Source organism: Bos taurus, chromosome 17, assembly GCF_002263795.3.
Source record: "Bos taurus isolate L1 Dominette 01449 registration number 42190680 breed Hereford chromosome 17, ARS-UCD2.0, whole genome shotgun sequence".
Taxonomy (NCBI): domain Eukaryota; kingdom Metazoa; phylum Chordata; class Mammalia; order Artiodactyla; family Bovidae; genus Bos; species Bos taurus.
In genome coordinates this window covers 66,204,004-66,217,217 of record NC_037344.1, presented here as the reverse complement: position 1 = coordinate 66,217,217, position 13,214 = coordinate 66,204,004, and the positions used below count along the sequence as shown (strand labels likewise).

The 13,214-nt window shown below is 55.0% G+C and overlaps 1 protein-coding gene across 7 annotated transcripts in view; it reads left to right on the top strand.

The window, feature by feature from the left end:
• Window positions 1-13,214, top strand: part of TPST2 (tyrosylprotein sulfotransferase 2) — a 54,447-nt gene that overhangs the window by 27,279 nt on the left and 13,954 nt on the right. For 6 of the 7 annotated variants that reach the window (XM_059876129.1, XM_059876128.1, XM_059876130.1 and 3 more), the window contains 2 exons: window positions 7,241-7,312; window positions 11,660-12,565. In XM_059876129.1, coding sequence (XP_059732112.1) covers window positions 11,724-12,565 — 842 coding nt within the window. In that variant the 5' untranslated portion in view covers window positions 7,241-7,312; window positions 11,660-11,723. Of the gene's footprint in view, window positions 1-6,197; window positions 6,409-7,240; window positions 7,313-11,659; window positions 12,566-13,214 lie in introns of those variants that run through there. The other variant, XM_059876127.1, reaches the window with a different exon arrangement.

Sequence of the window (13,214 nt, the reverse complement as noted above, 5' to 3'; positions counted from 1 at the left end):
CTCGTCTCCTCACCCCGCCCTACCTACCACACAGACCCCTTGCTGTCATTTGACGGAGAGGCCGATGAGACCCAGGGGAAGAAAGGTTGTGAGCTGAGGCCATCTCATACTAGAAAAAGCCCACGCCCCCTAAGTCCCACCAGCACTCGCCACTTCCTGCTGCCCTCAGGATAAACCCCAAGCTCCTTGCTTGGCCTTCCTGGAGCCTGCTGACCTCCTTTCCCCACCCTCTTGCCCACCACCCCCCCTCATCCCCACCCCTGCCATGGCTGCTTCCTTCTCTCGGATTTGCATGGGACCCATAATTACCAAAGGGCGGCAGCGTCACCTGCTCTTATCTTCTCATGGGTAAGCCTCCATCTCACCTGAATCCTCACCACAGCCCTTGCTGGTGAGGTGCTGGCCCCATTTTACAGATGAGGAAACTGAGGGCTGGGGAGAGGAGAGCACGCCACCAGGGGCCCGGAGCCGCGGCAGGTGCACACCTGGGGTGTTGGGAGACGTAGACGCCTTGTTCTGCTTCCCCTGGGGCCGTGTGTGCTGAGGTCACCCCACTCTGGTCCCTGACTGCCCTCCACACTTCTTTTTTTTTTAATGTTAACATTTTCTTTTAAAATTTCTTTAAAATATGTATATTTGTTTATTTAATCTGTCTGTGCCGGCTAGGTGACTGCGTCACTGATCTTCATCAGTGTGTTCTTAGCCAGACTATAACTGGTTTCCTTTCTGCTTCTCCGTACTTGCTTCCTAAGTGAGCCTAGATTGCTCCTGGACCTGTCTGGCTTTTGGCCCCCACACTGGGCCCATTCCACTGCCCGGCCAGTAAATAGTCCTCAAATGCCAAATCCAGTGCCCCATGTAGGGATTTGTAGAGCCAGGGGAGGGGCAGAGCTCGAGAACCCTATAACTTCCAAATCAGATTATTTGGGGGCAGGCCCCAAGAACCTGTCTTTTAACAATTTCAGGTAATTCTGATGCATGGAAGTTTTGAACCACCTTAAAGGGAGGAAATAACAGTGGTGCAGTAGCAAAGCTCAGAGCCGTCAGTTCTTTTGTTTAATCCTGGGGTGTTAGCATCCCCAGTTCACAGATGAGCAAACTGAGGCCCGGTTTAGGCTCAGTTGTGTAACACGGCTGCCTACTTCCTCTGCTCCAGCCAGGGCTGCGTTGCTAGTGATCACCAGAACCAGGGCGCAGAGCCTGGTGTGCTGATCCTCCCACGCCCCTTCCCCTACTTCTGGACGCTTCCAGGCAGAGGAGTGGAGACAAGCTTGGGTGTGGGTGTGTAGGTGTGTGTGTGCCGTGCGGGCGCAGGAAGCCCCGGGCCCTGCAAGGTCACCCTGGCCTTTTCCTGTTTATACTCTTTACCGAGCCGGGCCTGTGTGTTCCCAAACAGGAAGCACAGAGCTGAGCCGGGGCCGCGCGAGACGCTGGAGGCAAGGCTGCAGCCCGGGAGCTGGGAGGCCGAGCCAGTCGCTGCCCCAGGCAGCTGCCTGACCGTGGACACGCATGGTCCCTATCTATGTATTGAGCAGGGCAGGTCTTTGGGGGTGATGGTTAAAGAGCTTGGCCTCTGGGGTCAGACAGAGCTGGCTCCACTGCAGGCTGAGCTCGGTGCTCTCTGTGTGACCTTTCCCTGAGCTCTTCGCTTCTCTGAGCCTCAGTTTCCCCCTCTGTCGACTGGGGCTAATAAGAGTGCCTCCCTCAGCTCCCCAGGTTGTTTTTAGAGGCAAAATGCACATCAAAGGGCCAGGCACACACAGGTCTCTCTCCTTAAATCTTTACTTGGTGACAGACCAGACGGCGGATGATCCCATATACACGCATGCATCTCTTTTAAAAAATACTTTCTCGAGTTGTCCATTTTTCTCACCAGAGGCTGGCTGCCTGAGTCTTACCCCTGGCTGTTCCAGCCCAAATATACACCAGCTTCCACGGTGACCCACTGCATCTGCGTTTTGTGGGTTTGTCCCAGTTCCCCTGGGAGTTCAGACAGAGCCGGGCCTTCGCACACGATCGTCTGAGGGGCACATCAAGGTCACTGCCTGATGCTGTAAATAGTCTTGCCTGGAACCCAGCCACGTGTATTTCTCTGGCTGCTTTCATAGCACAGAGGCCAAGTGGTCTGTTGAGTCCTGACAGGCCCTCTGGCCCACGGGGCCAAAATCATTGGCTTTCCTGGCCCTTTATAGAAGTGTGCTGACCCTGCCTCGCCAAACTACTGGCCTGTTTGTCTCCAGGTTCCCTCCAGTCTTCCTCCCTGTGCTGTGATGACAGTGATCATAGTCAATGCTAGCGTTTTTGCACACGTGTGCTGGGTGCAGTGATGCTAAGGAATTCCTCGCGACTCTTTGTTCCAGGTGTTAACGCCCATTTCTCAGATGGCAGTACTGAGGCTCCGCAAGCAGGACCCCTGACGTCTGAGTGCAAGAGCTCGGATGTGACCCTCCACCCTGAGCTTATGCCAACAGGGTGCTGAACTGGGCCTCCAAGATTGAGGCAGGGGGGCAGGCGTGGGCCCTGCTTTGATTGATTTAGGTAATAAAAAAAAAAAAAATGCAAAGCTCAGTAAACATTTGTGGCATGAATGAGGAAACTCAGGTCTAGGATCATGGGCTCTGGAGAGAGATTTGGGTTTTCCTATTAGCTCCTGTGCTAACCTGCTGTGTGGCCTTGCCCAGATGAACTCACCTCTCTGAGGATCAGTGAAGAGATGGTTAATACGGGAGAGTCAGATGGGGTCATGGGCAGGGCTAGTGAGGCTAAAGCTCTGATATATGTGAAGCTCTCAGCTCAGTACCTGGCATACAATAAGGGCTTGTATGAGCTGATATTTCTAAGGCTGCTCACCTGCCTGCCTTTTCTTCTCTCTTGAATCACCCCACGTGTTTCTTACGCTCAAGCCTCACCCCTTAAAGCCTCAGAATTATCCTTTTTGCCTCTTCCTCTTGCCCCGCTGGATTCTGGCAGGCTCTTCTTGGCTGGCTTCCCTCCAGAGCAGGTCAGAGGTCTCTGATCCCCAGGGATCCTGAAGGGGGAACCCCAGTCTCCCCGAATCTCCTTGGAGGCTTGGGGTGGTAAGGTCAGTGGGCCCCAGAGAGGGGTAGGTGGTCTCCATGGTGATGGAATGCTTGGGAGCTGGTTCCCACAGAGAGGGCGTGCAAGGCTGATGGCTGAGCTCCGGCACGGGGGTACCAGGTACCCCTTCAAGGCTCCTCTTATAAGTGCCATGACCTGCCCCCTGAGCTGGCGTCCTGTGCTCCAGCCCTCCCCCCGGCCCCAGTTTGGGAACCTCTTGATCTGCTGAGCTTTGGCGCCTTGGGGCACGTCTCCCCCTCCCACCTCGGGGATCACCATTTATCACAGTCATGGATGCAGTTATCTGGCATGCTGGTTTCCTGGCTCTGTGCCAAAACGTCATCTCCGTGAGGGCAGGGGCCCTGGGGTGCCGCCCCTGATGTGTTGCAACATCTACTTCCAAGCATAGTAGGTGCTCAGTAAACATTTGTGGGATGAATGAGTCCAGGCCTGAAGGTGTCTTGAAGATGGTCCATCGCCGCCCCCTCCCCTTGCTTCCGGTGGTCACTCAGGGCAGCCCATGGGTCAGTGGAAAGAGAGTGATGTGAAGTCCTTGCTCATCCTCACTGCTGGCCCATCTTCTGAGCCATGTCATCATGAAGACAGAGCCAGATTTAGAAACTGGCTTTCCCTCTTAGTAAAGCACACTTTCTACGTGCCAGACTCTGTTCTAACATTTTCTAACTTATGTATACTTCCCAGGACTCCTATGAGGCTACTTCCACATTTACACTGGCCACATTTCAAGAGCCCGGGTGTCTCACGTGAGCCTCCTAGAAGGTATTGTCGTCCTCATTTTACAGATGAGGAAACTGAGGCTCAGAGACGTTAAGTGACTTGCCAAGGTCACACTGCCAGTAACTGGTGGAGCCAGGATTGGAGCCCCTTCAGTCTGACCCCCACTACTGTGGCTGGTATAGGATTAAAAAAAAAAAAATACTGGTTGTTTTATTATTCTGTAGATCAAAACCATAGAACAGCACCATGAATGTATGTGTTCGGGGAAAAATACTATCGCCTACCACCCCTGTCTTCTTACCTGGAGTCTGTGTTTGCTGATTGGCTCGATTGATTTGGCGGATTTGCTTTTTGGTGTAGTTGTGCTTACCCTGCACCCCCATGGGCCTTTTGTCGTCGTAAATTGGAGAACCCCCTCCCTGCTCCACCCTGCCACTGAGCTGTTGTGAGGCTAAAATGAGGTAGAGGCGTGGAAAGCCCTTGGTCTAGTGTTAGGTGTACAGTGGCGCTCAATAAATTCTGATGTTCTTCCTACGAGAAAAGGAGGGCTCATTGCCTCCTCCCCACGCCTCTCATGTATCTTCTTTATATAATTTTATTTATCTTTGGCTGTGCTGGGTCTTTGCTGCTGCGAGGGCTTTTCTCTAGTTGCGGTGAGCGGGGGCTACTCTTCCTTGCGGGGCGCAGGCTTCTCATCACAGTGGCTTCTCTGCTGTGGAGCACAGGTCTAGACGCACGGGCTTCAGTGGCCGGTGGGCTCTAGAGCACAGGCTCAGTAGTTGCGGCCAGCGGACCTAGTTGCTCCGCAGCACGTGGGATCTTCCCGAATCCGAACCTCTGTCTCCTGCACTGGTGGGCGGATTCTTCACCCCTGAGCCACCAAGGAAGCTCTCACTGTGTCTCCTGAGTCTCCATTGTGCCCGACAGCAAGTCCCCTACAGACAAACTTCCACGCTTTCAAAGATATGAACCATGTTCGCGTGTCCAGCCACTTAGGTTAGTGTCTGGCATACAGTCACGTGTGTGCATCCTTTACACGTGGTTGTGCTTTTGTTCACCTTATCGTTCAGTACTGTACAGAGTCCAGGGGTACAGCATGTCTATTTCAAGCCTGGGATGTCTGGAAGCAGGCTTAGAAGCAGCAATGGTATAGCCCATTGTATGAGCTGGGATACTGAGGCTAACTTTGTTGGACTTTTGAATGCATACTGGGAATGGAACTCATTATATATAGGGGCGGGACTGTAGACCTTTGGGTGAATGATAGGAATAGTCGAGCTCAGCAAACTGTTTCTGTAAATGCATGCGTGCATGCGTGCGTGCCAAGTCACTTTAGTCGTGTCCAACTCTCTGCAGCCCTGTGGACTGTAGCCCGCCAGGCTCCCCTGTCAGTGGGATTCTCCAGGCAAGAATACTGGAGTGGGTTGCCGTGCCCTCCTCCAAGGGGCTCTTCCCAACCCAGGGATCGAACCCACGTCTCTGAGGTCTTCTGCCTTGGCAGGCAGGTTCCTTACCACTTGTACCACCTGGGAAGCCCTTTTTAATAAGTGACCAGAGAGTAAATATTTCAGGTTTTGCAAAACCGTTTTTCTTATTGCTGCTGCTTCTCCTCTCCCCTCCCAACTCATCCTCTTCCTCCTCTTTCCCTTAAAAAAAAAAAAGTCAAGATCACTCCTTGCTCACAGGCCTCACAAAACAGGCTGACAGGTGGATTCGACCCAAGGGTCATCACGTGCTGACCCCATCCTAAATCTGCCGTGGCCAGTATGGTAGCCCCCAGGGGGCCTCTGGGCTCTGGAAATGTGACCAGTGTCAACAAGGAGCTGAATTTTAAATTTTATTTAATTTTAACTTAAATTGTGACCCGTGGATGGCTAGTGCGTCATGTTGGAGTCGCAGCTCTTCAGTGATCAAAGGCCCTGACTGCCCGTCCCCCGACCCTGAAGGGGGCCGTGGGAGCTGCCCTCCTGGCAGGTCTCTGGAACTCTCTTGGCCTTTCAAGGGCTGCCTGAGGGCAGCTGGGCCGGAGCCATCTGGTCTCCGGAAGAGCTTCAAGGGCCCTCATCCCTAATGGTGCTTTTGTTGTTGTTGTTCCAGGAGCCAGGCCTCTCTTCACTGGCCGCGCATGCCTCGGGAACGCCAGGCCTGTGTATTCAGTAGCTGGGAGGAGGGGCAGGGGCTGGGAACCGTCCTCCTTCTGGGTTTAGGTACACTAATCAGGTTGGTGTTTCAGGGATAGGGAAAAAAATGCAGAAGCAAAGAGTAAGTGAATAGGAAGAGAGATAGGCCCCCAAGAACAGAGTCACAGCCTACTCCCAGTGTATTAATAATTGCTGAGATTTTTGAGTATTTGCTATTACGCTGTTTGAACCTCCCAACAGCCCATTTTACAGAAAAGGAAAACTGAGGGTCAGAAGAACAACAGTCTACCTCGTCAGAGAGTCATCCAACTGCAGAGCTGCGTCCTTAACCACCACCAACCCTCTTCCCTCCTCCCCCACCTCCTGGGATGGGACTAAGAGAAGAGAAGTGAGTCTGTGAAGTGATAGCTGCTCCTGAGCCTCAGTTTTCCCATCTGTAAAATGGGAGGAGGTGAGAATTGGACTAACAATCCGCCTTCACCCCAGACCCCCATTGAGTCCATGGCCCTATTGGTTTAAATGCAGTTAACAGCTGGGCGTCAGAGTCTCAGAGACCTGGATGGTCACCCTGGTTCCCCGAGTTAGTTGCTCTTCCTCTGGCTGTCATTTTCTCACTTCACAAAGTTGGGAGCATCATCCTTTCCTCGTTGGGGGATTTAATGGCACAAGGACTCACATGGTGCCTTGTGGCAGGCTATAGTCCACAGGATCACAAAGAGTCGGACACAACTGAGCAACCGAACACACACACACTCTCACATAGTAGGCGTTTAGTTCATGTTAGGTGGTGAGAGCAAGGCATTGTTCAACTCCAGGGGGCGCCATATCATAGACGGGGTGCGCAGTGCCCTTTGGAGTTGGGCAGTGCACAGCCTGTTCGACTGTACCCAGCAGTCCCAGATGGTGATTAGAGGTAGGTATAGTGGCGGTGGTGGTTGCGTCTTGTGATACTTACTTTCCCTGAGGTCCAAGGCCCCTGGGCCAGGAAGAAGGGAGGGCCTGATAGGCAGAGACCCACTGCTGCTGAGATTCTCAGCCCATACCTTGCTGCCTGCGAAGTGGGCCAGTTCATTCCCTAGCTGAATTGGTGGATTTAGACCCCAGCTTGAACATCTTGGCCTGCAGTGGCCTGTCCCTGCTCTGCTGCTCATTTGCCAGGGTACTTACCTGCTGCCCCAGACCACTGTGGGGTGAAGCCCAGCACCCCTCCTCCGCCCCTCTGGGGGACCCAGCCCCTCCGCGTAGCACACAGGCCTAACGCAGCATCTCCTCTGCCTCCGTAGGGCTCAGCTGGTGGACCGTCCTGGCGAGCAGCCACGAGCAGTAGAGCCCAGGGATGAGCATGTCCAGGGAAGGTGAGTGCTCCCCCAAGGGCCCCCAGAGTCCCCGCTTCTCCTGAGAAAACCCTTGGCACCCCCACAGCCCAGCCTCCACAATCGGGCAGCTGATCAGACTCCGCCAGGTCACTCTCTGTCAGAAACCCAGTGCCTGACCAAGCTGGACCCCGGCAGCGTGGAGAGGGCAGGCCTCATCGCGTAGGGAAATGTTACTGCTGGGCGGGCAGGGACTTACCTGGCATCACTGAGCCGATTCAAGGCGCGGCCGGAACCTAAACACCTCCCCCCTCTCCGGTGTCCAGCAGCAGCATTCTTGGCGTGCTTTCTCAGGGCCTCACACAAAAGCTCCCCACATCTCATGATAGCTCCCCGAGAAAAGGTTCTTATCAGCCCACCTTTGCTAGAGGAGAAAACCGAAGCTCAGAGGGCTGAGGTCCCTCGTCTGGCTATCCAGCTCCAAGCGGTAGGGGCTGGATTTGAACCCGGGGTTGCAGGACTCTGAGTTTGAGGCTCTTAGCCCCCGACTTCACTGCCCTTGATGGAGTTTGGCTGCATGGTAGGCAGTGGAGGGCAGGCCTTGGTCCCTGGGCCGGGCCCACTGGCCCCTCCTGGAGTGGATGGGGTCTGTGGTTCTGGGTGGTTTGGAAGCTACCATTTGCTCTTGGGTTCCCAGCGGCGTTCTCTCTGCCAAGTCGCCCTGCCTTTGCTTCTCAAGCTGCCCTGCTGGACTTTGCTGTCTCCTGCTCATGTCTTACCTTCCCGCTTTGAGCTGTCTTCTCCCAGTGGCAGAGACAGGCCCAGAGATGAGCCCCTTGCTGGGTCCTCTCTGAGGACCGTGAACAGCGTGGCCTCAGCCCCTAATCTGACCCTGACCTGTCTCCGGCAAGTGGCCTCCGCTTTCTGAGCTGCTTGCTGAGCGGGAGGCATGCTCCACCCAGAGGTGGCAGAGGGGATCCCCCTAGGTGATGCGTGAAATAAACTTTAGCTGAGGATGTGCTCAGTAAATGTAAAAAATACACAACTCCGGGCTTTGTTTTAAAGCGCTATAGCCAGATGACTGCTCAGCATTAAGCAAAACTCGGGAGTTGATAACAGCTTAAAAATTCTGTCTGTCCCTTCATACAGGCTTTCCCCCCTGGTATTTAGTATCCGGATCACTTCCAACTCCACACGTAAGCTCAAGAGGACACACATATGCATGCGTGCACGCACACACCCACACTCACAGTGGCAGGCACAGTGTGTCTGTCTTTTCTGGAAACCACTTTCCTAAATCGTCCCCTCTTCTGTTCCCTAAGCTGCAGTCTCTCCCTCCCCACCAAGTGTCAGGAAGAAAAGGCGATTGCACTAATTCTAGCTAAAGTGTGACTGACACTCCACCAGGGCCATTGACACTGAAATAATCATCTTTGGCAGATTTCTAGTCTCAGGGCTACAGTCAGAATTTCACTGAGCATTTAATGAAGCTGAGGGCACCTCGGAGGGATTTCTGAGTGACTTTGTGCCTGTCCAGTCTGCCTCTGCCCAAAAAGTAGCATTAGATTTCCCTACCCCAACCCTGAATCCAGTGTACCCATGAACTGCCAACAATTTACGGTAGGCTTGTGCGTCTTGGAAGAGGGTCCCCAGCTATTTTCCAGTGCTCAGTGAAGCCAGCGACCCCCAGGTGAGACTCACTTTGTCAGTTGCTTCTAGAACCCTCATGGCAGCCTTTGAGGTCAGTGGACCCACCCCTCTTTGCAGCTGAGGAAACTGTGGCTTAGATGGGGGAAGTGACTCTCCCAAAGCCACATGGCCAGGAAATGCCAGGGCCTCTCAGCAGTTTCGAGCCTCGGCCTCAGATGGTGTGTTTTTTTCGCCCTGATGTCTGTTTTCCACTTGCTGTGGCCTGAGGGGCCCCAGGTAGTCCAAGCCCTTGTGGGAGGGTTGGTCCAGCTGCACACCAGGGCCTCCAGTGGTTTCAGCTGAACACCCACCCAAACCCCACCCCGCCTCCCATCATGCTAGGTTCTCTCCTGCCTGTGACTTTGCCCTGGCTATTCCCTTCTATCTCTGCTCCACCCAGCTATTCAAAACACCACCTGTCCACTGCTCATAACGCAGCAGGAAGGCTGCCTCCTATAGGCAGCCCTCCCGCACCTACACAGGTAGAACCCATAACCCCCTACCTGATGTGGGTCCATAGTCCAAGTAGACTTGAAGAGCCGAGTCTGTGTCTCTTAGCTCCATAGCCCGACTCCCGCACACAGTAGGAACTCATGAAATGTTGGAATGAATGAATAACCAGTGATCATGGCTAATATTCTTTCAAATGCTCTGTATGTGCTGGGCACATTCTTAAGTTCTTAGAGGCTGTTTACTGTTCAGCCCTTCGAGGTGGACGCTCTTAGACCCATTTTACAGATGAGGCTCTGAGAGGTGGAGTCTGTTGCCCGAGCTCACACAGCCGCAAAGGAAGTGGCAGAGCTGGGATCTGAACCCAGGTCTGTCTGATTCCTCGAATGCCCAGAGGCCTCGAGCTTCACTTTGATTCTAGAAAGAGGTGAGAGAGGAAACAAAGGCTCTGAAACCCAGTGGGGGTGACACGGAGAAGAGCTAGGGTGGCTGGAGGAGGGCTGCCTCTCCAGCATCTGAGTCTGCACCTTCTGAGCTGAGGTTGCATAATCAAAGGACCTTGAGAGTGAACGGGGGAGGAGGGTAAATGTGACGATTGAGTGACTGGAGAAGGGGGAGGGGCTGGGCTGGGTGGACCCCTGCTTTTCAAGACCAGTGCCTAACCTACAGCATTGGCATTGGGTCTGATCAACTTTCACAGTGACATTTACAAGGGGTAAGGAGCTAGGTTCAGGTCCCGTATCATTCCCTCCCCCTGTTCCCACATTACCCGCACAGTCTACACATCCCTGAGTCTCCCTGGAATGCGGGCAGGGTCCTCCTCACTGACCTCCTTGCCTCCATTCTCACCCATGCAGGCCCTGTCTGCAGGGGCTGCCCTGAGAGTAAGTCCAGCTCCTTCCCCATCTCCCCCCTCCCTCCCCTCTGGCCCCAGCAGCCTCCTCTCCTAGGTTCTTGAGCACCCTAAATCCTCCCCGATCCTGGAGTTCGGCTGTCCCTGTTCCCCCTGCCTGGAGCCCCCCACCCCTTCCCTCACATCTTCACATAGCCAGCTCCTCCTCCGGGTCTCAGCTTGAACGTCACCTCCTCCAAGAAGTCCTCCTTGACTTCCCTCTTCCTGCCCCTTCTTGATCCTGCTCATGGTGTCCAGCTCATTTCCTTGGAAGCTGGTATTGTAGTCTGGCCAGAGCTTGTGAATCATCTCCATCCACTGCTGGGACATAGGCTTCTTGAGGCCAGAGGCCTGGCTGTCTTGTCCACTGTCCTGCCTCCGGCCTCCAGCCTGGCACCTTTCATTGTTTCCTAAGCATTGATTGAGGGAAGGCTGAATGAATGGACAGCGATTCTGGAAGAAGCCCAGGGCCCAGGATGTTTTGCAGCTTCTGAAAAGCATCTCCTGCACAGGCAGACGGTGGTCGCTCAGAGCAGACACAGACCCGGCTCCTAACCCCTGCCCTGGGTCCCCATCATGGACCGCAGCTTGGCCGCTTCCCAGCTGGGTGACTGTGAATAGCCCCTCCATACCTTGGCTTCCTCCTGTCTCTGCTGATATCACTTCCTAGCACTCGCTCTACCCCGGCCCCCACTCATTCCACCCAGGCACGTTCCATAAATATTTACTGGGCACCCACTAGGAGCCAGGCACTTTGCTAGGGGCTGAGAAGACAGCTGTGAGTAAAAACAGGCAAAACCCTCTTCCTTATCAAATGACTGTGCTCCTGAAATGTGATATTCTAGGGCTTTTAGTATGTTCACATTTTGAAGAATTTCACATAACTGTCTTTCAAGAAAGTCCATTTTCAAAAGAACGATTCCTCTTTCCATTTGTTCTGCCGGGAGAATCCCATGGATAGAGGAACCTGCCAGGCTATATATAGTCCGTGGGGTCGCAAAGAGTCCGACGTGGCAGAGCGACTGTCACTCACTTGCCATATATCAGATGGGGAAACTGAGGCCTTGAGTGGTTACAGGGACTGGGCAGGGTCCCCCAGCTAGGAAGTGGGGAGGAGGGATTTGAACCAGGCCTTCAGGGGCCCTGGGAGTAATAATAGTGACTCCCCTGAGGGTTGTTGGATCTCCCGAGTTAAGAGGGAGGACCTGCCCGGCACAGAGCCGGGCTCATCATACTTTCCTCTTGTGGGTGTCAGCATCCTCGTGGGCTGTTGTCGGGGTCTGGATGGCAAAGCGCCGGCCTCCCTGACCGCTCCCCCCCCCCCCCCCGCCCCGCTCTGTATCTCTCTGTCTCCCCAGATGTGAGCGCCGCAGGGCTCCCGCCCGCCTGCCCCTGAAGCGCGCCCCCCGCCCCGGGCCCAGCATGCGCCTGTCGATGCGGAGGGCGCTGCTGGCAGCCGGCCTGGCCCTGGCCCTGGTGCTGGCCGTCCACCTGGGGCAGCGGGTGCTGGAGTGCCAGGCGGTGCTAGGGGGCCCACGGGGCCCCCGGCGGACCATGCGGCCCGAGCAGGAGGACCTGATGATGGTGGGCGCAGACCACGTGGAGTACCGCTACGGGAAGGCCATGCCGCTCATCTTCGTCGGGGGCGTGCCCCGGAGCGGCACCACGCTGATGCGGGCCATGCTGGACGCGCACCCCGAGGTGCGCTGCGGCGAGGAGACCCGCATCATCCCACGCGTGCTGGCCATGCGCCAGGCCTGGTCCAAGTCGGGCCGGGAGAAGCTGCGGCTGGACGAGGCGGGCGTGACGGACGAGGTGCTGGACGCCGCCATGCAGGCCTTCATCCTGGAGGTGATCGCCAAGCACGGCGAGCCGGCCCGTGTGCTCTGCAACAAGGACCCCTTCACGCTCAAGTCCTCCGTCTACCTGTCGCGCCTCTTCCCCAACTCTAAGTTCCTGCTCATGGTGCGCGACGGCCGGGCCTCAGTGCACTCCATGATCACCCGCAAGGTCACCATCGCTGGCTTCGACCTCAGCAGCTACCGCGACTGCCTCACCAAGTGGAACAAGGCCATCGAGGTGATGTACGCGCAGTGCATGGAGGTGGGCAGGGACAAGTGCCTGCCCGTGTACTACGAGCAGCTGGTGCTACACCCCCGGCGCTCCCTCAAGGTCATCCTCGACTTCCTGGGCATCGCCTGGAGCGACGCTGTCCTGCACCACGAGGACCTCATCGGCAAGCCGGGCGGCGTCTCCCTGTCCAAGTGAGTGGAACCCCCACCTTCTGCTGTGTGGCCTGGGGCCGGTCACTGTGCCTCTCTGAACCACCTCTGTTGTAACAGAGATCTGAGACGACCAGTGGTTAAGAGCAGAGCTCTGATCCACATCTCCCTCCCGGTAGCTGTGTGGCATTGAGCAAGTTGCTGGACTTCTCTGAAACCTCAGTTTTATTAGCCCCCTCCAAAAGTGGGCAGTCCCTCCTCACCACGTCCATGGGCTTTGTGTAATCAGCTGTTGTTAATAAAGGTTGAGAGGACAGGTTCTGGGACCGGGCTGTCTGGGTTCAAGTCCCAGCCCCGTCCCTTTTTAGCTGTGTGACCTTCAGCAGGGGATTCAACCTCTCTGTGCTTCCGTTTCCTCATCAGTAGCGTGGGGATAGAATCCGTCCACCTTTGTTCACGTGTGAACTTCAGATGGGGTGGTATCTCTTAGGTGCTGTTAATCCCCATTACCTTCATTTTAGTGTTGATCTTGCTTTTGGTGGCATCCCCACTGGCCTTGCCTTTGCTCTTATTGAGCGCCTGCTGTGTGCCCAGCACTGAGTTAAGCCCCCAACCATCATTATTGCCCTCATCTTCACAGCAAACTTGGACATAAGAACTGCTCTTAACCGCATTTTATAGATCAAGAAGC